The 22,331-nt window shown below is 35.0% G+C and overlaps 2 protein-coding genes across 2 annotated transcripts; one reads left to right on the top strand and one right to left on the bottom strand.

The window, feature by feature from the left end:
• The first annotated feature begins 2,890 nt into the window (after positions 1 to 2,890).
• Positions 2,891 to 3,574, top strand: LOC122048380 (nuclear transcription factor Y subunit B-10-like). Its single transcript, XM_042609952.1, has one exon. The coding sequence runs from the start codon at positions 2,891 to 2,893 to the stop codon at positions 3,572 to 3,574; it is 684 nt and encodes a 227-aa protein (XP_042465886.1).
• Positions 3,575 to 3,798: 224 nt separating this feature from the next.
• LOC122046021 (sister chromatid cohesion protein PDS5 homolog A-like) lies at positions 3,799 to 21,639 on the bottom strand. Its single transcript, XM_042606504.1, has 32 exons — positions 21,339 to 21,639; positions 19,040 to 19,243; positions 18,748 to 18,929; positions 17,593 to 17,719; positions 17,255 to 17,473; positions 16,763 to 16,979; positions 16,525 to 16,670; positions 16,291 to 16,436; positions 14,221 to 14,370; positions 14,060 to 14,108; positions 13,797 to 13,985; positions 13,388 to 13,570; positions 12,769 to 12,923; positions 12,502 to 12,628; positions 12,273 to 12,422; positions 12,121 to 12,186; positions 11,891 to 12,027; positions 11,689 to 11,806; positions 11,479 to 11,613; positions 11,181 to 11,380; positions 10,757 to 10,913; positions 10,432 to 10,575; positions 9,316 to 9,396; positions 8,618 to 9,208; positions 8,434 to 8,532; positions 7,243 to 7,322; positions 7,015 to 7,066; positions 5,256 to 5,342; positions 5,124 to 5,161; positions 4,414 to 4,589; positions 4,199 to 4,341; positions 3,799 to 4,120 (listed from the first exon to the last, which is right to left on the bottom strand). The coding sequence occupies exons 1-32, from the start codon at positions 21,429 to 21,431 to the stop codon at positions 4,085 to 4,087; spliced, it is 4,677 nt and encodes a 1,558-aa protein (XP_042462438.1). The 5' UTR covers positions 21,432 to 21,639; the 3' UTR covers positions 3,799 to 4,084.
• Positions 21,640 to 22,331: the final 692 nt, after the last annotated feature.

The raw sequence follows: 22,331 nt of genomic DNA, 5'->3' as shown, positions 1-22,331 counted from the left end.
AATAACAAACAAAATTGATAGTAAACAAATAACATACTTAACTAGTAAAAAAAATATGAAAATTAAAATTAATATTTTTCAAACACTTAATTTCGTAATTAAAAGAGATCTAAAAAGAAATTTTCACTTTTAATTAAAAAGATGTTTGCTATAGAGTGTTGGTAAAGTGATGACGACGGTACTAACAATAATAGCGTGTGAGGACAATGATGTTGGCATTGCTGTGTGAGGACCATGATGTTGGTGACAACGATATGCGTTGAAAGATTTTGAGAATAAAATTAGGATTAAAAAACTTAAAAGGGATCAAAGAAGGGAGAATTTTGTATAAGCAAAATGGTAGGAAGAGTGTAAAGAGAGAGAGAGCCCGAGGGGAAAAAAAAAGGAAAAAACTGGGAGAGAGAAAATAAATACGGAAGAGGAAAAAATTAAAAAAAAAAAAAAAGAGAGAGAGAGAGGGAGAGGGGTAAAACAAAATATTGGGGAGAGAGAATTCAAAACCCAAGATTTTTAATTAGATTTTGTGTGAAAAAGTTTTAAAATTATAAAAATTTATAACTTATTCTTTTGAAATTATTTTTCTTAAATTTTTTATGCCAAAATTTTGGGTGGAGGCGATTATACCCCTCCTATCTCATATCGCTACGTCCCTAGTTATCAGCTAAATCCATCCGTGAATTATTTCTCTTCTCCTTCTACGAATGAGAAATTTTAGATATAATTTTATGATTGAGCTTCAATCGGCCCATTGAATTGCAGTATGCTTGCGTAAGGAAGATGATGGATGGGTCCACAAGGAAATATTATTATTTTAAGGTTAAATTTAGGTAAAATATATAGCACTGTTTTTATCTAATCGATAATTAATTAATTAATTAATTATGATGACTTTGAATAACAGGTACCGAAATCAATTGAAATATGATTTCACATAAATAATAAAATTTATGAGTATATATATTAGGATGGTCCTATAGGATATGCAGTGGATTATATAGGATGATAATTTTATTAAAATAAGATAAGGGGTTAATCCATCCTTGATCCTTTAGTTTTGATGGTCATCGACTATAAATTGATTCGGTAATTTATCTCTCTTTATAAATGTGAGTGTGAAATTCATCTTTTCTTTATTAATCCAAGTATTTGGATTAATTTCTTCATTGGCCCCTGTATTTTTTTTTATTTTGACTCCTGACTTTTAATATTTCATTCATCAGAGTCATTAGGCTTTGGTTACTTACTTGGGAGGGAAGACAGAAAATTGATAGAAAATGTAGAAATAAGGTTAATTATTTTGGTCACCAAATATTGATCTCATTAACCAAATGAGTATGAGACCATTGGACGAGAATTTTTATTTTTATTTTTATTTTTATTTATTAATATTTAGAAGTAAAAAAGAAAAAGTTCATATAATTATTTCTTTCAATTTTACATCGATCAACACAAGCGACAAGGATACATAACATACTTACATACACATATATAATTTATCAAACTAAAGTGTTAAAAATTGTTAGGAAGCAAATTAATTAATGAAAGTAGAGGAGCCAAAATGCGAATAGTAGAATTAATATAATTTGTTGAGCATGCAGGTAGGGTTTTGCCACTTGGAGGAAGATGTCCCATCTCCATTTATAGAAATAAGTAGTATAAATACATGTGACGACTACTCCCCCAATGCCTTCTTCCTCCACCACATTTCACAACTAGAGAGGCAAATTTAGGGAGAAGATGGCAAGTGGTGCAGGCCTGCTTGGCAGCCAACAGGATTCACTACCAGGTCCAATTTCTATATATCTTTTTTTCTATCTTTGCAATCTCAATATCTAACCTTTTTTTTTAAATTTTCCTATTAATTATTCCACTTTATCTCACTATTTTTTTTTTAAAAAAACATTCTTAATTTTACTTTACTTGTGTTTTGAGACCTTTGTACTCCTGGTCCTGGAGAATGTAAAATATACATTTACTTGAGTTTTCACTATATATATGATATGTAGATATTATTCATATTAATCTCATATCATGATTTTGCTACAACTAATGCATGCACCACGCTTTGAGATCATTTTATGCTATTTTGTACCTTCACATTTATGCATTGAGATTATTTTGTTTTGAGCATGCATGAATGAATATGTATAGCATGAAATCTTTGTTAGTTTGCATTTTGTTTCATGAGATTAATGTATAACAAAGAAATAAAATGGTTAGCTAGCCAAACTCAATATTAATTATTTTGAATGTTTTTTTTTTTGCAAGTAGCGTAAATTTGAAGAAATTAGGTTTTATTTTTGAGTATTTTTTTTTTAAGAAAAAGAAAGAAAGATTTAACCACCAACTCTTGTCGTGCGCATGTAAATTTCGTATTCAATCTGGTGCGTAGGATTCCGTGGTCCGCGTCATTGGGCCGTTCGTTGGCGCTCGCCAATCGCGTGCGCATCATCTTACGTTACGGTCTTTTTTAGATTCCCGAGGACTCGAGTCAACTACCTTTCCTGCGTTCGACACGTGTCCGATCCGGACGTGGCAACGAGACGGTTCTTTTTTGGGCCGGCGCTTTTTCGCTTGCATGCAGTGGATTTGACTATTAAGCCCTCAAAATTTACATATCTTTTAAAGTACCTGACAAAGTTATATGAAGATCAAATGACAATAAAATTTAAAAATTAAAAGTATTCTAGGACATTTTGAGTAGAGTTTTGAAAATCAGCCAGAAAGTTATCAACAGTTGCGTTTTAGTATAAATATGAAAAAGTATAAAATTGTAGGGGGTTTAATGTGAAGTTTATTGATCCTTTCTTCATGCCGTGATGCATTTAAACTGTTTACAGTAGTAACCGGCGCCGGAAGAGGAGGTGATGCCCGGAGTACCGTCGCGGAAATGGAGCCCACCTATGTCATGGGCGGCGGTGGCCAACCGTACCCGCCGCCAGCAGCCCAGACTCCAGCCGTGCGGGAGCAGGACCGCTTCATGCCTATCGCGAACGTGATCCGCATCATGCGGCGCGTGCTGCCGGCGCACGCCAAGATCGCCGACGACGCGAAGGAGATGATCCAAGAGTGCGTGTCGGAGTACATCAGCTTCATCACCAGCGAGGCCAACGAGCGGTGCCAGCGCGAGCAGCGCAAGACCGTCACCGCCGACGACGTCCTCTGGGCCATGCGCAAGCTCGGCTTCGACGACTACCTCGAGCCCCTATCCCTCTTCCTCCACCGTTACCGCGAGCTTGAGGCTGGAGGCGCCGCCTCCGACCCCTCCTCCGCCGGCCACCGCGCTCTTCCCGGCCTCCACCTCCCCAAGCACCACCGAAGCGCCGCGGCCCCTGTTCCCGACATGTCTGCCCCCGTTTCTCAGTTCTTCGCCGCTCCTCCTCCTCAGGGATTCCTCATGCCGACGGCGCCACCGCCGGCGCAACCGATCAATCTCATGAGCGACAGCATGGTGGGGTACTTCCTGAACATGTACGGCGCCGGCGGCGGAGGAGAAGCAGGGCCCAGCAGCGCCAGCACCGGCAGTGGAGGATACAATTTGCCCAATTTTGAGCACCCGTTTCCACACAAGTAGTCGCCGGCGATGACCTTTGAATCATTGAGTTAATTGTACGGTTAAGGAAGAAGATTGTGTTAGTGGAGTAGCAATTCAGTTGGAGTCGATGTGCTTTGGGATCTCTTTTCTTTGCATCAAATTAATCAATATCTTGCATCTTTTTTCTTCAAAAAAGACCATTCAGATATTTCATGTCCCACATAAAAATAGCATTGTCCCTTTTTTTTTGGATCGACGTCCAATAAATCAAAGGAGCATCAGAATTCACAAGCTCCAAACCCATAATATACATCCAAACTAATCCAACAGACAGCAAAATAATCCAAAGCTTACAAATTTTTGATTGTTTACACGAGCAATTCATGCATTGATGGAATTCTCAGACTTTGCACTATGTGGCTTCAGTTATTTTTTACATCGTCGTATCAACATCTCGAGCGGTATCATAGCGGTAGCATTTGCATCAGTGTAAGCTGCATGTGGACCAGGTGAACGAATTCATGCAATGTTAGGATTGAATTTGAAGGATCAGATGGACTTCAACGCTCGGAGCCTCCATATATTCTGCATCATTTTTGTTCATAATGAAAGAATGACTAGAACCCAAGGATGAGGGGGATCAAAGACAAAAGCTCAACGTACAATTGGTTCATTGTCAGAATCATCCTTTGCATCTGTCAACTTGGGTGATTCAATTTCCTCCTTTGATGACTCATGTAATTCTTCTGCTTTCACTTCCTCTTCTGATTGGGAGGCCGGTGGCACTTGCTCATCTTTAGGACCATCTAATATTGGTAAGATAAAAAGGTAATCAAAACTGGCAAGAATAGGTACTGAAGCAGAAGAACTAGGTGTACCTGATTTTGCATCATCATACTCTGACTGATCGATGCGCAAGTCCTTGAGCTCATCGTTACTGGAAGGACTAAGATCTAAATTATTGTTGCTCACTGACACTAGTTTGCTGTTTTCCTCTACCCTCTTTGTTGTAGAACCCTTTTTCTTTGCTTCAGAGGAAGACCTGTCAATTTCTCTATTCGGTGAATTAGGTGTTTAATTTCATAAGCAAAACAGCAAAAGCACAAAGCAAATATATTTCACAAACCTTTTCCTGCTCTCCCCAATAGTTCACTATAATGTTCTCATGCCTCTAAGTTCTAAAAGAAGGTAATGCATTATATGATTATCATTATCACCAATCATCAAATTCTATTTGTTCCAATTACTTGGACCTGGCTATGAATCTTATAGTTCCATTGAGCTATACGAGAAGTATCACTAGAAATATTCAAACACATGAAAATTGTTGTTTATTATTCCCTTTAATGGACTCAAGTTTTCTAAATGAATTGAAATGTATGGAGGAGAAATCAATTAAACTAGACGCTCTGTTCTCATTGTGGAAAATAAAAAAAAAAAGTGGAATTCTGATTCTCTCTTTCTTTTTTTTCTCCTAGTAGCCATTTCAGCATCAAGAGGTTATACCAGCAGCAACGCAGTCTTGACTTCTCTACCAATTTATGAGTACAATGCAGTTAACACAAACAGGAGACTAAGAAAAACTCACAGATTTTTAGACACCAATGCAGGTAGGGATTTTGGTTGCTGCCAACAAAAGGAACTAGTAATTCATTAGAACAATCATACTTTGAAGGTAACAGACGTTCAAGCAAACAAAAGAGTACAGCAAGATTACAACCTTTCCAGCTGAAAGAGTATTATTGATGATTTCCCATTTCTCTTTGCTTAAAAGAAGAACCTCCACATCTCCATCATCATAAAGAATCTAAGGCAACGAAATAACAGGACACAAGATAGGTAAGTTCAGAAAACAGGTAACTATTCAAGATAGGTAAAAAAGGTAGTAAGATCAAGGCACATGAATTTCGACTAGAGAGCCGTCACTTTTTGCATGGTATAATGTTGTTAGGAAGAAAAAAAATATATCAACATTTTTGTCAAACATTGCTTATATGTTGTCTAAAACAGCAGGGTTACAGTTGCTCATATGTGCTCGGAATGGATAACTCTATTTGTAAGCCATCAGTAAACTAATTGCAGCCAAATCCTTCAAATCAGTGTTTTTTGAAACCAGAACTGGCTCTCAAACAATTAAGGGAAAAAATCAAAGGGCATCCCTATTTTATCAAATCGTCAAAAGGACGCCCCATTTTAATTTTTTATCCAAAGGGTACCCACCCCTGTAAAATGGCACGAATACCCTCTGACATACTGTATGCTTTTGGCACGTGCACTCCCACCTATATTCCTACCTAAATCGGATCATATTGTAGCAACTACAAAACCGTAGCTGATACAACTATACAACACCTCAATTGTAGCAGCTACAAAACTGTAACTACTACAACTACAAATTCAACTTTAAGAGATTATAACTTTTTATTCAGGTTGAACCACGGGATGCACAATATATCAAATCGAAACTTGTTTAGAGATCTTCGATTTGATATATTGTGTCTCATGATTCAATCCGAGTCAAAAGTTATGACCTCTCAAAATTTACCTAGTATACACGTTGTAGCAGCTACGAAACCGTAGTTGCTATAACTATAAGTTATACTTTGAGAGGTTATAATTTTTAACTCGGGTTAAATCACGAAACAAACAATATATCAAATCGAAGCTTGTTCAGAGATCTTTGATTTGATATTTTGTTCGTCCCATGGTTCAACCTAAGTCAAACAATTATGACCTCTCAAAGTTTACTAGCATACACGTTGCAACAACTACAAAATCATAGCTACTACAACTATGTAGTAGCTACGAAATCGTAGCTGCTACAACTGTGTGACAGCTACGAAACTGTAACTGCTACAACGTGATTCGATTTAGACGGGAATATAGAAGGAAGTGTGTGTGTCAGAAGCATCCAGTGTGTCAGAGGGTATTTGTGTCATTTTAAAGGGGGTGCAGCGCCATTTTGATAAAAAATCAAAATGGGACACTCCTTTGACTTCGATAAAAAAAGTACTCTTTTGACTTTTGCCCAACAATTAACTAGGGAACAAAAGAGGCGGAGACTAATCCAGTTTGTTGAAGGTTGAGAAGTAGAAGAGATTCAGTCGAAGTAAATTTTTAGTGGTTTCAACTGACAAAAAAAAACCATGGCTAAGGGGATGATAAATTAATTTGATATAGCTCTAAATGCAGATTTTCCTACCCAATCATTAACTTGAAAAGAAATAATAATATCATTCTTAAGCTTAATTATAATGACTAAATCATAGACTAGGTAATCGTGACTAGTAGAGTTATGAAAATGTGGTGCATAAATCAGTTGCATGTTGACCATAACCTGCTAATTTATTCCTGGCACTTAGCAATCATTCTTGGGAATGTAAATACAACCATCGACTAAAAAGCAACCAATGATCAAACAATTCAGCAAGCCAGAAAACAAACCCAAAGAGAACTAACAGTGTAAGATGAGTTTTTACCGTATGCTTCTTGTTTCCTGGATCATAGGAATGCACAACACCTTGATAGAACCTGGAAATAGCAGCATCACTTTTCTAATGACACAAACTACTTGTGTTTCAACAGCTAAACTTTTAAGAGTAATAAAGGCTGGGTGTTAACACATTTAAGAAAACGACAATTGTCTAAAATAAAAAATTTCATAGAAAGGTACCAATTAAAAAGGCTCATAAGCAACAAATTCTTACCGTTTATCCAATGGCCACCAGATCCTTATTCTGGAACCAACTAATTCTGATTCACTGGATTGATCTATTAGTGACGTACACTGAAGGCATATGTGATTCATTAACATCAAGAACTTTCATACCCAAAAGAACATGAAAAAAACTAGCAAATGTATTGAGAATAACTCTATATTATTACTTTATCAATGATGAGGAAGGATAAAACACAACAATTTGGGGGATACACATTGTGTAAGATGTTCAAGCATGATGCAGATTAGGCAGACAGAAACAAGCGAGGCAAAAGAACCTAACTATAGGCAAACAACCCTAGAGAAGTACCGGATATTTTACCTTCCCTGCATCTTTGTATTCACATATATTCATAAATTAATCAGACGGGAATAATCATTTGCCTATAAACTATGGATTCAGATTTTTTCATGCTCAAATTTCCTATTTGTTTTTGGTTGGTCTTCACTTTAAATCCCAAAGTTGTTGGCATTTAACCTATCCTGTCTTTTGGTACTTAAGAATCAAATAGCCCAATTTCGATATTCTATCAGCATTTAAGAAATTCAGAAACTGATTTCCCAACTGATAGAAAGGAGACAGACATTCTAGTTGAATCATTCTAGTTTAATAAGGATAAATGTCAAAGAAGCATTGCCAATCAGAGTCAAGGAGATGAGTTAAAATCGTCTCCAAATAAGAGTGACACCACAAATGAGATGGTAGAGAGGAGACAGACATTCAGAATTTGTGTTCTTTAGTAATCATGCTTTGGGATTTGTTGTTCTATTATTCCTCTTCAATTCTAGTGGTAAATTAGCTCAGTATCTCCATAAATAGCATGCAAACAATTTATATACCAATCTAAAAACATATTTCTTTTGTTTATCAAGTTGCAAGTGCATTTGTTTATAGTACATTACCAACCATCAGTCATGTTAGATTTGCAAGGCATTTTACTTGTCAAAATGATGACCATTGAACAAGATATGCAATACAGTAAGGACTTCAAATGATCCCACTCAAACTGAGGACCTATTATAGCATCAAGCATATGCCAATGAGAGAAATGTGATAGAATCATCAAGCATATGTCAATGAGAGAAATGTAATAGAATCACAAAGCTAACCCTGGTAAGCGATAAAAATAAAAAAAGAACAGCCACGCCATATAATGGTTATATTATCAAATCAAGATACCTTTTCTAACCGAGCAATGCTTCTTCTTTTACGCTTTTTAGTTGAACTAGTTCTAGATTGATAATCTTTCTTTTTGTTGTCTTCTCCTAATGTTAATTTCTGTAATATTCAAATGGAGATTAGCAAATTTAAAACACACACACACACACAATTAATATGATTGCAAAGAACATTTTGTTTTTACCTCTGAAGAGCTATCCACATCTTTCTCAACATGCAATGCATCAGAAACTTTTCTTCCTTTCATGGATGAGATGTCAGTTGCATAAGTGATGAGCAGATCAGTATCAGTTTCAGTCCTGTCATCCTCAAACAAACTCTGTTCTAACAAGGACTGTATTGGAGATCTCTTTGTGTTTCCCTTCCGACCCTTTGATGAATTCAACCTATTCGTGGAAATTGATCTTTTGCGTTTTGGTGTTGGTGCAAGCACCTCAAACCCAATGGCATCACGTTGTCTTTTACTCAGAGATGATATTTCCTTCTCAGTATTGACTTTACCATTTTTCTTTCCACTTCTGCAATTGTGATCTGAAACTATTGCTTCCCTGTCTTGAGTTTGTTTAAAACTCTCCAAATTTATTTCTCTCACCACACCCAACACGTCAAATTCACTATTAATAGTTTCCAGATTAGTAAATATGTCCTTTTTCTTTTTTTTCTTCTTCTTGACTCCTTGATTTCTGAGAATTTCCATCATCTTCCCAAGAGGAACTTCATTGTCATCTCCATTCTCCTCCACAACCATTCCATCCTCTACAACAAGTGAGTCACCCTAAAATGTCAAAAAGAAAGTTGTGGTCAGAATATAAGAAACTAGATGGTTTCACATGTATTAAATTTACATTTCCAATAATCTTCTTAGGTTCTGTATGTAGATACCATTTTTTTATTCTTCAGTCTAAGAGCCTCAAAATGGGCCAAGACACTATCGCTATTCAACCACGTCCATTTGTTGTCATCCTAAAAATGGAACAAAACAAAGTCAAGTCAATAGAGAAACTCAGACATAGGTTTAGAAATAAATTAATAAAAACATAAAGCACTTACACCAAAACTACAATTGGCTAAGCACTTATGTGAAAAGTGGCTGTGAACATAGGACTTTCTACTTTGATTTCATCTTGGCTGATCTATATATTTATATCCTTAATATACAGAATCTAATTCAAGTTGTATATACATATATATAATAATTAGCTTGATTTTGGCTCTAATTTGACCCAAATTGAACCAAGATTGAACCAACACACCACATAATCTTATTCTTCCACTAGGGATATAATTAGCTCTTAGTTGACGCTAATTAGGTTTAGATTTAATCTAAATGCACTATATTAAACTCAAAATTAGGTCAGCTAGAAGTAAACTGTGACGACCCAAGTAGAGTAATTTCAAGCAAAACACAGAAACATTATAATTCCCTGATATCAAAACCAGCACCAGAACTAAAATTTCAGACCTTTAAAGTAGCATGTTACTGAAGATAGTATCCTTCACAACTACCAATTTCAACATGTCATGCTTCATTATGAAACATCATATAGTCATAAGTACTATAATGATATCGATCCGATTTTGAATTACTGCACTTTTTCTGAATTTTTTTTTATAATGAACATGATTTCGGAAAACATTTATAATAGAAAAGCAGTTTAATTTCTCACTGGAATGACATGTCTGCCACTAAATTTGGTCCCATAACATAAGTTCAACTAGATATTTGTTTTAACACTTTCCATCATATATTAATTTGTCTTTCCCCTCTCCATGGAAAGAAAACAATTCTACTAAAACTGTTTGGAAGTGATGAACCTGTGCACTCGGACATGTTGAGCAGGATGACACGAGGTTAATTAGACACAGATAGTAATGCAGTTATAGAGATAAAAATAACAAGATATTTCCAAATAATCATGGAAACTCAAGGGAAAAAAATGAATGGAGTAAACTTGATCCTTTGAAAGTACAAAGACTGTTTAATCAGGAATGACTCACCGTCACGCTATAGTTATTGCTACAGTCAATAGCTCTGTATAACATATTAGGCAATGGAATTACATCAAACCCTGAGACCTGAACCTCGTCAGGCACTAGTCTCTTTAAAATTGAGAGTCCCAGATAGCATATAGCGTATAGAGCCTGCTTGTCCCCAGCAAAATACAAAGCTCAGTTAGTTAACAAAATGTAAGAGACGCTCCAAAACACAATGAACATTGGATAAAAAAAAAAGAAACATGATTAAGCAACAACAAGAAGAGGATTAAGCAACAATTCAATGGAGCTGAAGTTTGTAGAAGTCTGGGAAGAAGAAATCACTTACATTTGACTTTGTTTCATCAACTACATCTTTGGCATTTTTAATACTGTGAAAGATGGAGAGGATTGTGTAATAGCTCTCCTTTCTCTCGATTGGAAAAGCACCAGATTGTTTACCATCATCACCAAGCAACAACAAGGAAAGAAGTAAATGCAACCGCCTGAAAGCTAGAGCATATTAGCATAATCAAAAAAGTTTGTAAAAAACATATGAGTAAAATGAATGAATTTGTTATTGAAATGTGATATAGCAACATAATCATCTCTATTTCTTCCTAATGTAGAACAAAAGGCAGCCTCAAAAATAAATGCAAAGTCATACGATTAGTAATATCTTACTCAAGGTCGGAACATGTAAGTATATAGATTCATCAGGTATGCAACAGAATCAAGGAAAAAACATTCAAATTCAAAAGGAAAGAGCATACCAGTATATGGGCTCAAATGCCTGAACATTCAAGCACTCATCAATATTTGGACAAGAAGGGTCATGTGCAAGAGCATGGACCGTGTAGGCAAGAATATATTCAGGGTAAGCTGGTGCGGAACTCAAGTCAGATTGTGTAGACAGTTGTCGCATTTTAACTTGCCGACACATGTGTACAAGTTCAAGTAGACTCTGTTTACACTGCCAGAATACAATATAAATTTCTTGTTAGGTAAAATAACTATGTTCCAAACAGATAAAAAATAATATACCACGCCAAAATTAAACAAAACACCAACCTCTTCATATTCAGGGCAGTGACAATCATTAAAGTTAAGCAAGAAGGCACAAGCATACTTTGCATCCAATAACTGTTCCTTGATATACTGATGTACTTTGTTTAAGAATGATTTCTTAGATTCAGCATAAGCATCCTAAATTGAAATAAAAGAGTACAATCATAATTCGATGGAAGTTTCATTAAAAACATGTCAAGAGCTGGCAATTACCTGAGAAATTCTTAGAGTCCAATAAAACAAACTAGTAGTTATCTTTTGGTCCCAATATCTTGATAACCGAAGAACAGCTTTTGCAGAAGCAAGCCTCATATGAGCTTTATCAACATTGCTACAAGAAGATACCATTTAGCCAACATAGTGTCCAGGAAAAAAAACTCAAAAGTATATCCTAAATAAAATAAATATTCAGCACTTTGACCGTATTTCCTCTGAGATTTCCCCATAAGAAAATATTTTCTGAAGAATTTCCAGAAGCTTTTCAATTCCTGGTCTCATATGAGCATCTTTGGCTGGTATGTAGCTTTTTACCAATGTTTTGATACCAAACATCTGCATGACAGATATAATGTATGAATTGTTCAAGAGTTTTATGTTGACTGTTAATTGTTTTCCAGTAATCCAGTACTATAGTTCAGCACTGACCTTTGTCAAACACAGTTCAGATATTTCACTCCATTCAGTATTAACAAAAGAAACCTCATCAGACTTCTGCAAAAAGGGAAATCACAAACATTAGAATCATCAAGAAATAAGAGGCCATAGAGGCCTATACAAAATTTTACTGAAAGGCATACATTACTGTTATGCAATATTTTACTGGTAATAAACTCGGTAATTTCATCCTCTCTTGTTTCAAAAATTGGCATAGCAGTCTGTGCAATGCATCCAAGTGATTGCAAAATAGATGGCAAATGTGATTTCTCCTCCAAAATATCCACAAGCCTCTGATATATCAATTAGAAAGTTTCTTCAGTCTAACTATCACCACAAAGAAAGTTTTACCACAATTAAATCAACAGAAACCTTGTAAAGAACAGAGAGTGACTTGAGACCATCATCTTTAGTTATTGCTGCTAGGGCCTGTACAGAATATTTAGCCTGCTTCCTGGTGCCCTCTAGACACAACCTTTCTAAAAGAAGTTCAACTGAACTGCAATTATGATAAAAAAGCATAAAATTTCTGTAAACATATATCCACAGCTTTAACAAGAAAACCAGTTGATCATAAAGGGAAAAAAAAATCAAGTGTGTAATTGTAGTTTCATAGCAAATGGGCATCTGGTTTTTTACCTTGAAGCCATTGTCAGTTGTTCGCGAATAGTCCCACCGGCCTTTGCCAGAACATGGGCAATACCTTCCTTAACCAAGTCATTGTCCTCTTTCAGAAGAAGAAGAAGATCTTCTTCACACCCAGCTAAAAGTAAGGGAGAGTAACCTGAAATGACCTGTAATATGCATATTTATAATTTGAAATAAAGGATCGATAGTTTCAGGAGGTAAAGATTAAAGACTAATAAAGAGTCTAAAGTTGAAAGTGAAAAAGCAAAATAACTACCATAAATTCAGATGTACTTTATTTGGAGAAAAAATTGTACTGCAAAGACCACATTTCCAATATGTAGCCAATTGACATAAAGAGCAAAGTCAGAAGTCAAAATTATAACTTCATTTTTCCATACTCAGTTCCAACCAAACAAAATTGAAAATCCAATAACTAATATAACATCTGTTGCATTCTATTAATGTAGATTTTGTAGTTCCATAAACATCAAATGCATAAATACTTAAACTCATATTAACTGTATGGTACAATTTACACATGTAAAATTACAATTCAAACTCGTATTAATTGTATTGTACAATCTATACATGTAAAATTACAATTTACAGCATCTGCATATGTATGTACCGTAAGCAGATTCATGGATGAAGAAATAAGTTTTGTATTTCGAACAGAATGTTGAGCAGCAGCTTCTGACAGTGTCTCTTTGACAAACTCTTTGTTGAAGAGTATGTACGAACACTTCAAAGTAAGTGTATCCATAAAATCATAAAGTGGATGCTTCTCACCAAGGATTTTAAGCAACTCATCCTGCACAAATACACAAAGAGATTCAATTATGGACCACATTAAGCAGACTCCAAATAGAAATCATGGAATTTTTTGAAAATATATTCAAATAAATTATGAAGCAACATGCAACTCTGACATTTTCATCATTTTAGCCGTTGAATAATGTCAGTTAAAAAGCTTACCACTAAAGAAAGAGACAATTTGGAAGAAAAATAAAAGAATAAAAGAATGTGCAGGTAACTACCCGGCGTGACCATGATTCGTACAAACTAGTGGATGGATCAAGTAGTATTGTTAAAATTTTCCAAATATTAACATCTTTCAACTGATTAAGAAACTGAAAATTCTCCTCAGCATTCATAGGGTCATTGAACAACCGAGACATGCTCTTGAAGCAAACAAAAATTCTTTTGTGAAGTTCAGATGCATCTTCCTGCATTTTAAGATTCATTTGTGATAACAACATAAATCAACCAATCACCACTATAACCATCCATATGTGCAAACCTGATATGTCTGTCTAAGAGACAGATACTTCTGCATTTCATGCTGTAACCTGCAATCCAAGAGGAAATCACCTGAAAATCAGTGGAGAATATATCACAAACTAGATACTTCCTAGCTGCACAGAGAAAAAAAACCCTAAGTATTATATCAGAACTACAGACCTTTGCTTTTGCAAAAGAATCTGCTCAATGGCTTTAATCTCGAATTTATCAAATACTGAAAAAACTGACACCCAATGTTTCACCCTATTTTTGACTGATAACTCAGGTGGAAACAAAGATCCACAAAGGAGAAGTTCAACCGCTTCCAACCTGCAAATTGTTGCTTAAAATCAAGACCAAGTGTCTTTAAGAATAATACTTACCCTAATCCCTCAATCAACTAAATAGAAAGGCAAATACTGTCTTCTACAATCAAAATATACTAGTTCAATCAAGGACCAATAGGGCTACCAGGCAGCAATTCCTTTTTATAGTGATCAGTTTTTTGTGTTGGTACCATAAAGTATAGGCAGTACATGTAAATACAATTTTTTAACCATTTTTTTTATTGTTTGTACATACTGATACAACTCTATGTAATATTTAGCAGTGTAATGGATCACCAAGATGGATATTGGAGCAGAATTAAAAATCTTGTTTCAGTATTCTGCTTCAGCAAATTAAGACAGTATCCTGCTTCAGCAAATTAAGACAGTGTTTCATCGACCTAAAATCATGACAACAAGAGCAATGAAGCTGTTGGGTGACGAATAATTTTTATTTAGAATGTAAAAAAAAAACCTCTTTTAGTGTTTCAACCTAAAATAGTGATTGATCTTCGTACATAATCACCCAGAAGATGGTTGCCCTCCTGGTTGATTATGAATTCATAATAATAAGAGCCATTACTATGTTTCACTTCATCCAGTATTCTGAGTAAATGCTTAGCAACCTTTGAAATAGGTGATTTTAGTGGCATTGTTGGTGGTTCTCCGTGACTATATTAATAGTACGAAGACCAGAAAACCCCAAGAAACAAATGATGCACCTATGGCATATCAAATAAACCAACTAAAAGAGTCAACCCTTCAAGAGAATGATATCCTGTATGATTGTTGGTCTTGGGTAAGACTGTATGAGTATGATTGTTGGTTCTGACCCACATGAAATATGCCAATCAGTAGTGAAAAAATTGAATCCATGTAAAATTTGAGTCAATCAAATCCATACAAATTTTCAAATGTAATGCAACACGTGAAAAAAAAAAATTGTATATGTATCTGACAAACAAAAAATTCACAAACTAAACTATGGATCATAAACTATTGAATCCAGCAAACTGGTTTCAAAATTTTCTTGGTCCTGCTGATGCCAATTTAGCAACTTTCCGGATCAATGTCCGCACATATTTGTCTTGAAGTATATTGCCCAACCTAAGAGCAATTAGACCAGCCCAAAGGTAAAAATAGGGAGTCTGATAGTGGTCAATTCATGCATAACTCATACAAGCTTCCAATAAATATAAATTTTCTCAGGGATAAATTGTTCTTATATGATACAAATCAAGAATGATTCAAAATTGTTGAGGTAGGTATTTTGGTAGCAGCCTAAATGGTTTTGAGCAATCACATTTAATGTACCAAGACCGTGAAATCATGAAGCAAATGATATACGTAAGATCAGTAGAACTAATTAAAGAGAATTCCTACACTTCAGGAGTATGAGATCAGGTGAAAATCTTTCCTTTAACAGATTATATTTTTTATTTTACTGAGATTGTATTCATTAACTAAAACACCGTTTATGTTTTTAGGAAAAGAAGCATCATTTTTTATAATGACAAAATAGTTGAAAAATAACTGAAATGGAGATACCTACTAGCAGTTTGAAATCACACAGTTAAAAATTATACTACAATTGCTGCATATCAAGGAGCAAGGATAATAACAAAATACGATATAATGGAATGATATACATAGGCATGATATTGAATAAAGATGATCAAGTATTTGTGTCAAATAGAAAAAAAAAAAAGAGGAAAATGACGAAAACTTTAAGGTTCCAAAAAGGTTTGACTATGAACTCCTATTTATTGCAGTTTGAGAACATGCCAGCCTGATTGTGAGCAACCTTGTGCAGAAAGTCTAATCATGCATGCGCAGATGATTAATAGACAGGAAGAAACCATAGCAACTTCCATGTGAAATAAAGGACACTCTCGGAGTTTGAAACTATTTCTGTTCTACTTGCCTAAAATCTCGGTCATACAAACATTTCAATATCTTCCCTGGTATCCATTTGCAATCATCCAAATTTGTTGAACCATCAGAGCTCTTCAAGCAATACAATTGATATAGATCAACAAGCCTCTCCATTGTATACTTCTTTACAGTCAACTAAGGGATGATTACAAAACAAGAGTTCAAATCAGAAAATCAACATTAAAAATCAGTAAATAAGTATTAAAAGAAATGGAATACAAACAGATTTATCTCGCAGACGCTCAGCCACAAAACTAGCTATCTCCATTGGAATTACTTTGAAAGAATGACAAGCCACATCATAAACTGCAGCAACAACTTTTTTTCGAACTTTCTCATCATAATCCAACACTCTGTCAGAAAGTGCTTCTAGAAAAAATAGCCATCATATTTCAATACCATCAAATGTTAGCAAAACATTAAGTTAGATGATTAAAAATGATTAACTACTGCCTGCATACTTATAATCAGAGGAGCCTCAGGACGTTCAGGATTAGTAACCAGGCAATTCTTCAAATGATCAATGACAGATAGACGGACTTCAACTACTCTGTCAGTCAATCTCTTTAGGAATTCATCAAAGACTGACTGAAAGGCTTCAGATACAGGTACCTCAGGTAAAGAAAATAATTTCCCCAAGAGCTGAACTGCTTTAAGCCGAATGTCTAGCTTATCTGTCTACAAATTTTAAAGTTGAAGAACCATAATCACTAGTGAAAGATTCATCTCAAGATTCAACTACAACTCTCTATTTGATTTTAAAGAGGTAAACTAAGATATACCATATCATATATATCAACAACCTAAAGGCACATAGCCTCACAGTATAGTGCAAGGCCAATGTGATGATGTACAATATGACTACCTATTTATCTTAATGGTCACCCAAAAAAACATCCTTTGAGTAACTTGAAGTGGAACTAGGAGCATACAGTCGAGGTTATGAAACTTACCAACAATTCGCCAGTTATGTAAGGAATTATTCTTGCAAGAATTTGTGGTGCGCACTGGTACAAGTCATATATAACTTCATGATGATCAATTGAATAATTTAAATAACTACCATCGCCTGACAGTGAAGATACAAGAAACTGCTTTATGAATGGTTCAAGTTTTCCTGCACAACATTCTATAACATTCATAGCAAGCCTCCGTGCAGCCATAGAGGAACCCTAGGACAATAAAGAAAGAAAAAAAAAATCAAGATGAGAAAATACTGACATGTAAAAGCAAATGGAAAATGAATTCAAACAAAAGAAAAAAAATATATGAGTAAAATAACTAGGCTTACATTTACTTTACAGCCCAACACTGAAAGCAGGATTAAAATAAGATTTTCCTGTAATTCCTCACTCTCATCTAGAATAAGGATCATGATAGTTTGCATTGACGTAAAGATGTTTTGGGGATGATCGTCACTGCATATTGAAGTCACCATAATTCAAGTACACTATAAAGACAAATGCTTAGCTCTTCTACTGATTACAAGACAGTGAAAATGATACAAAAATCTCAAAGCATATACCATTACAATGCAAATGAAAAGTGCTTCAAAGCAAATATTAGTGTAAGCGCAAACAAAGATAAATTGAACTAGTATAAGACAATAAGTGAGCACTACGTAGAAAATAGATATATCACTACAGCCATGCACTAAGAATAATTTAAGGTGAAATTTTAGTGAAGCTCACCATCTTGTGATGCACTCAGCCTTTGATGCTTCTTATCAGCTTTAAAAATTAGGAAACATTTGTGGAAATAGAAAACTTGCTGTGCTACTCTGCTTTAATATTTAAAGACAATTTTAGCAATGAAAGGAATTGATCTTTAATAAAGAAATAAAAGCCTAATCTACAAAGGAAAAAAAAACACTACTAGTTCCATTAATTTTAGCAAGGATGCCAGGTTTGTTGGTCATTAGTCCCTCTTTCATTGACACCAATGAGAATATTTTCTTCAAAAATAGCATAAACATCTTCCTTATATTGTTTTCTCTTGTTTCATAGACCGGCATAAACTAACAATATAAAATCCAATTCATTGCAAACTAAATTTAGATAGGCCTTTAAATCTATTACATCATTGCGACATAAACAGATAAACTCTCTAGTCTCTATTGTGTTTCAAAAAGTTTTGCATTGATGATGGATCTATCAATTATTTTTTTAAGATCTTTATTGAGTCACATCATAATATCGCTGTCCCATATGCACTCCACATAGAGTAAACCACTGAGACACCAATATCATATGGAATCTTGACAACTTCCCTTATTGCAATTTAATAATGATTCTATTTCTACCATTTATTTGTGACATCATTTTTATTGTTTTAAACTAATGGTAATTTATTGATGAAGCAGCCCATTGTTCGTCAACCTTTTATAGAAAATAAAATTGAACTTGATTTGATTGCAATGGGAAAATGATAGCAATGGCATTATCACCTGATGACTGAAACAAATGTTCTGAACATTTCCTGTATGAGATCATTACATTCAAGATCCAACATCACAACACATGACCTGTATTTGGCAACGGTCTCAAGGATAACAACCCTTCTCTCATAAGAAGGGCTGTCAATATCACCCAATCCAGCAAAGGTACCAACAATCAAATGAAATATATCCTGCATAAAAAAGCAATTATATAGAGAGAGATTCGTGCAGTCCATACTCCAGATATTTTATGCTTTTTAATGCCTCGATGTAGCTTTCCTTACAGAAAAAAAATACAAACCCTTAAAACATCATCACTATATGGAGCGTCTGGTGCAGTTATTCTGGTGATTTCACAAACACAGGTTGCTACAAGAACTTTGACATCACGATCTTGATGCGTCAACAGGTCTTTTTGGGCAAATGCATTTAGACAAGATTGCATTGAGTCTGAGACAGAAGGTGACAGTGACTGCTCTAACTCAGACAGACAATTTGCAGCTTGCTACAAAATCAATTAAAAGATAAGTGGCATAAAATAAACAATAGGCAACTCAATATCTTCCTCAACCATTGCAGTTAACACGGAAAAAATAAATAAATAAATAAAAAAATAAAATAAAAAATAGCTCCACCACACATCAACTATTCAAAATACATAGTATCATGTTATTGCTTATTTCTTCATTACCACTGCATGTCTACATTAAAGAGTGATAGTTCCAGCCACACTTTGTTATTTAAGGTATTTGAATGGTTATTGTCAGAAACTAAGGGAAGTTAAACCTGCCAAAATAAATGAACTAATGTCAGTAGTAGACGATATATCAACAAGAATCAACAATGCCATGAAGGTGAAGAAATAAATCACAAAAGCAGGATCTAGTTATGTGAGTTGGACAAAGAGGCAAATGCAAAGATGAGCCAATGACTATACATTAAGCCAATCCATACTTGAAACTCCTCCATCACTAGCTTATTTCAACACATTCATATTAGATATTTCCATATCCAATCATGAAACAAAATGTTGCTAAAGGAATTGAGTTCTTGTGGATTTGATTTTGCATTCAATTGGTTACAAACATAAGAAATCTGACCATTTGTGTTTATCCCAACTATTTGCAGTTGGCCACATGAATATTATAAGTCCATTGAACAAGATATTTTCATGTCAAATCATGGAACAAAAGATCGCTAATTCCTGTGAATCTGATTTTGCATTTAATTGGTTGCACGCACAAGAAATTGGATCATCTATGGTATCCCAATTATTTGGGGCCAGCTACATGAAAATTACAATTCCATTGAGCTCTTTGCAATTGATACATCACTAGTAAGTAGTATTCAAATTAATTAATTTATGTTTGTGGTCTCCCTATGTCTCTTTCAGTTTCCCCTGTAAAAGATTCAACTCTTTGGCAACTTATTGATAAGATAAAATTGTAATCCACTAACCAATTCAATTACCAAAGCTCAAAGTTTTTATTTATCTTTCCCTCATTTCAAGACCGTGGAAGGACTAAATGGAGGCAATATTTCTCTTATCACTATGTGCAAGAAAAACAATAATGGTCAAATAAATTTGTATTTCATACCATTCATTTTGTTGATTGATGATGAAGAACTTATCGAATAAAGTAACAGAAGGAAAATTCCTACAATTGGCAAGTTTAGTATTTTTGAGTTATTTCTTACAACTTACATCGTGTACATTTGGAGTTTGAATTGAATACTGATAAATGTGTAAAAGTGTATAGATGCTTGTCTAGTGTAGGCTATATTGTTCTTTACTGAGGATGAATTTCTAATGAAATGGAATAGATACTACATGGGTTACAAGTCAGGTGATCACAAGGCACTCCACCCTGCAAACTTAAAACCAATATAAAAGCTAGCAGACTGATTGAAGAAATCATAGGCTATCTCAAAGTCATATAGACATATCCAAGATTATGAATTAGAGATGATAGGGAGATATCTTGAACCTCAGGAAATCTTCCTCAGCACATAGTTGTATAAGATCATCTTTTGTGTCAATAAGCTCAAGTTCAAGCACAGATGAAATTTTCTAAGGAAGCGCAGATGGAGTCAACCTACTAGCATTTTAAATGACCCATATGATCTCAATTCTCAAAGATATCGTGTAAGACATCTGTAAAAAGATTGACTAGAAGATTGTGAGAGTTAAGTTTTATATGATGTTGCAAACAAGAGAAGACTCGCAGCCTAAACAAAATTCCTTAGTTAAGCTAACTCGTGAAATTTTCACCTTCGGTGGTCTTGTTCACATGATTTAAGCTCCATACTTCAAATTTAATTCGGACAAAAAAGATTCCATCGGAAGTCAAGAAGAGTAGCCAAAGAACATCTTTTTCACGACAATTTAAAACGCTCGACAAAAAATGCCTGCCAAGACAACATTTTTCTTAGCTAAAGCACGAAAATAGTCAACACAATTCCACATGCGACTGCAGTCGAACCCTAATACTGACCTAGTGCGACTGCCCCATCCCAAAACGCTAAAAAAAACAGAGCCTGAAAGGCACACAACCATGCAAAGACGAGCTTTTTCCGAGACCCGAGTTCAGATCACTAACCTTGAGTAGCTTAATTAGCGCGTCTTTGGACGCCGGAGGGCTCTCCAGTTTCGATCCCACCTCCTTGAGTTGCTGCTGCAGCTTCTGCGCCATTTCTGCCGTCGGTCAGCGACGGAGCAGGGGTCGACCAGCTCGTCTCTCGTCGTCGTCCTCCTCTTCCTCGTCGTCTAGGTCTTCCGCCCGCTGCCCCGTTCAAACCAACAAACGAGCAGGAGTCGAATGGATCGGGAAGGGGAGGAGGCAAAGCGGACGAAGGGGCGTGCAAATGAGGAGTGACTTCGAACGACCCTTCCGATCACAGGGACCCGTAGATCACGAGGATGTGATGCATCATACTCAGCAGCAAACTTCTTATTCGACCACGTGTCGAAATATAGAAGCTCAAAGTCGGGGCCTGTACTTTTGTTAGCGTCACGTGACGATCAGAAACGATGCTGTATGTCTTGTTACAGATTAACTAATTCGAACTCACCGAATTTGGTGCGGGCTTGTGCCCTGAGGATGATATTATTCAGATCACTCCTTTTTTTATAAATAATTATATCGGCCTTGTTTGTACGCTGTATAAGTCTTTGTATGAAAATGACAAAATGTGCATTTTTGGATAAAAGAAAAAAAAATCCAAATATTTTACAGAAGGAGTGGTAATCATATAATATTAGTAGTAACGTTACAATTAAATTTTTATTTTTTACTACAATTAATATAATGTATTCATAGTGGGTAAAACAACCCTTAACTTAATAATTCATTAGGTGGGATGGGTAATACATGCAGAGTAGGATTAAGACAAGAGAATATAACATGATTTGTGAGAGTAGAATTTAGGCCCCACCCGTGATTAAATAAAGAGAAAATGTATGTCAAAAAATATAAATATAATATTATATCATACTAAATTTTTTTAATAAAATATTGAAATACAATTTAATAATTCAGCATTCGTTTATCAATACTAAAATTAAATATAAACGTGTATAAAATTTATACATA

Source organism: Zingiber officinale, chromosome 2B (genome assembly GCF_018446385.1).
Source record: "Zingiber officinale cultivar Zhangliang chromosome 2B, Zo_v1.1, whole genome shotgun sequence".
NCBI lineage: Eukaryota > Viridiplantae > Streptophyta > Magnoliopsida > Zingiberales > Zingiberaceae > Zingiber > Zingiber officinale.
Note: the sequence above shows the minus strand (reverse complement) of the source record. Positions and strands in the feature narration are given on the sequence as shown.

Excerpts from the sequence above, each read along its gene's own strand:
- LOC122046021 (XM_042606504.1), bottom strand. The coding sequence starts at position 21,431 with ATGGCGCAGAAGCTGCAGCAGCAACTCAAGGAGGTGGGATCGAAACTG. Across the intron at positions 13,571-13,796 it reads ACGAATCATGGTCACGCCGG|GATGAGTTGCTTAAAATCCT; the intron begins GTAGTTACCTGC and ends GTATTTGTGCAG. Across the intron at positions 5,162-5,255 it reads ATACTCTTTCAGCTGGAAAG|CAACCAAAATCCCTACCTGC; the intron begins GTTGTAATCTTG and ends TTTTGTTGGCAG.
- LOC122048380 (XM_042609952.1), top strand. The coding sequence starts at position 2,891 with ATGGAGCCCACCTATGTCATGGGCGGCGGTGGCCAACCGTACCCGCCG.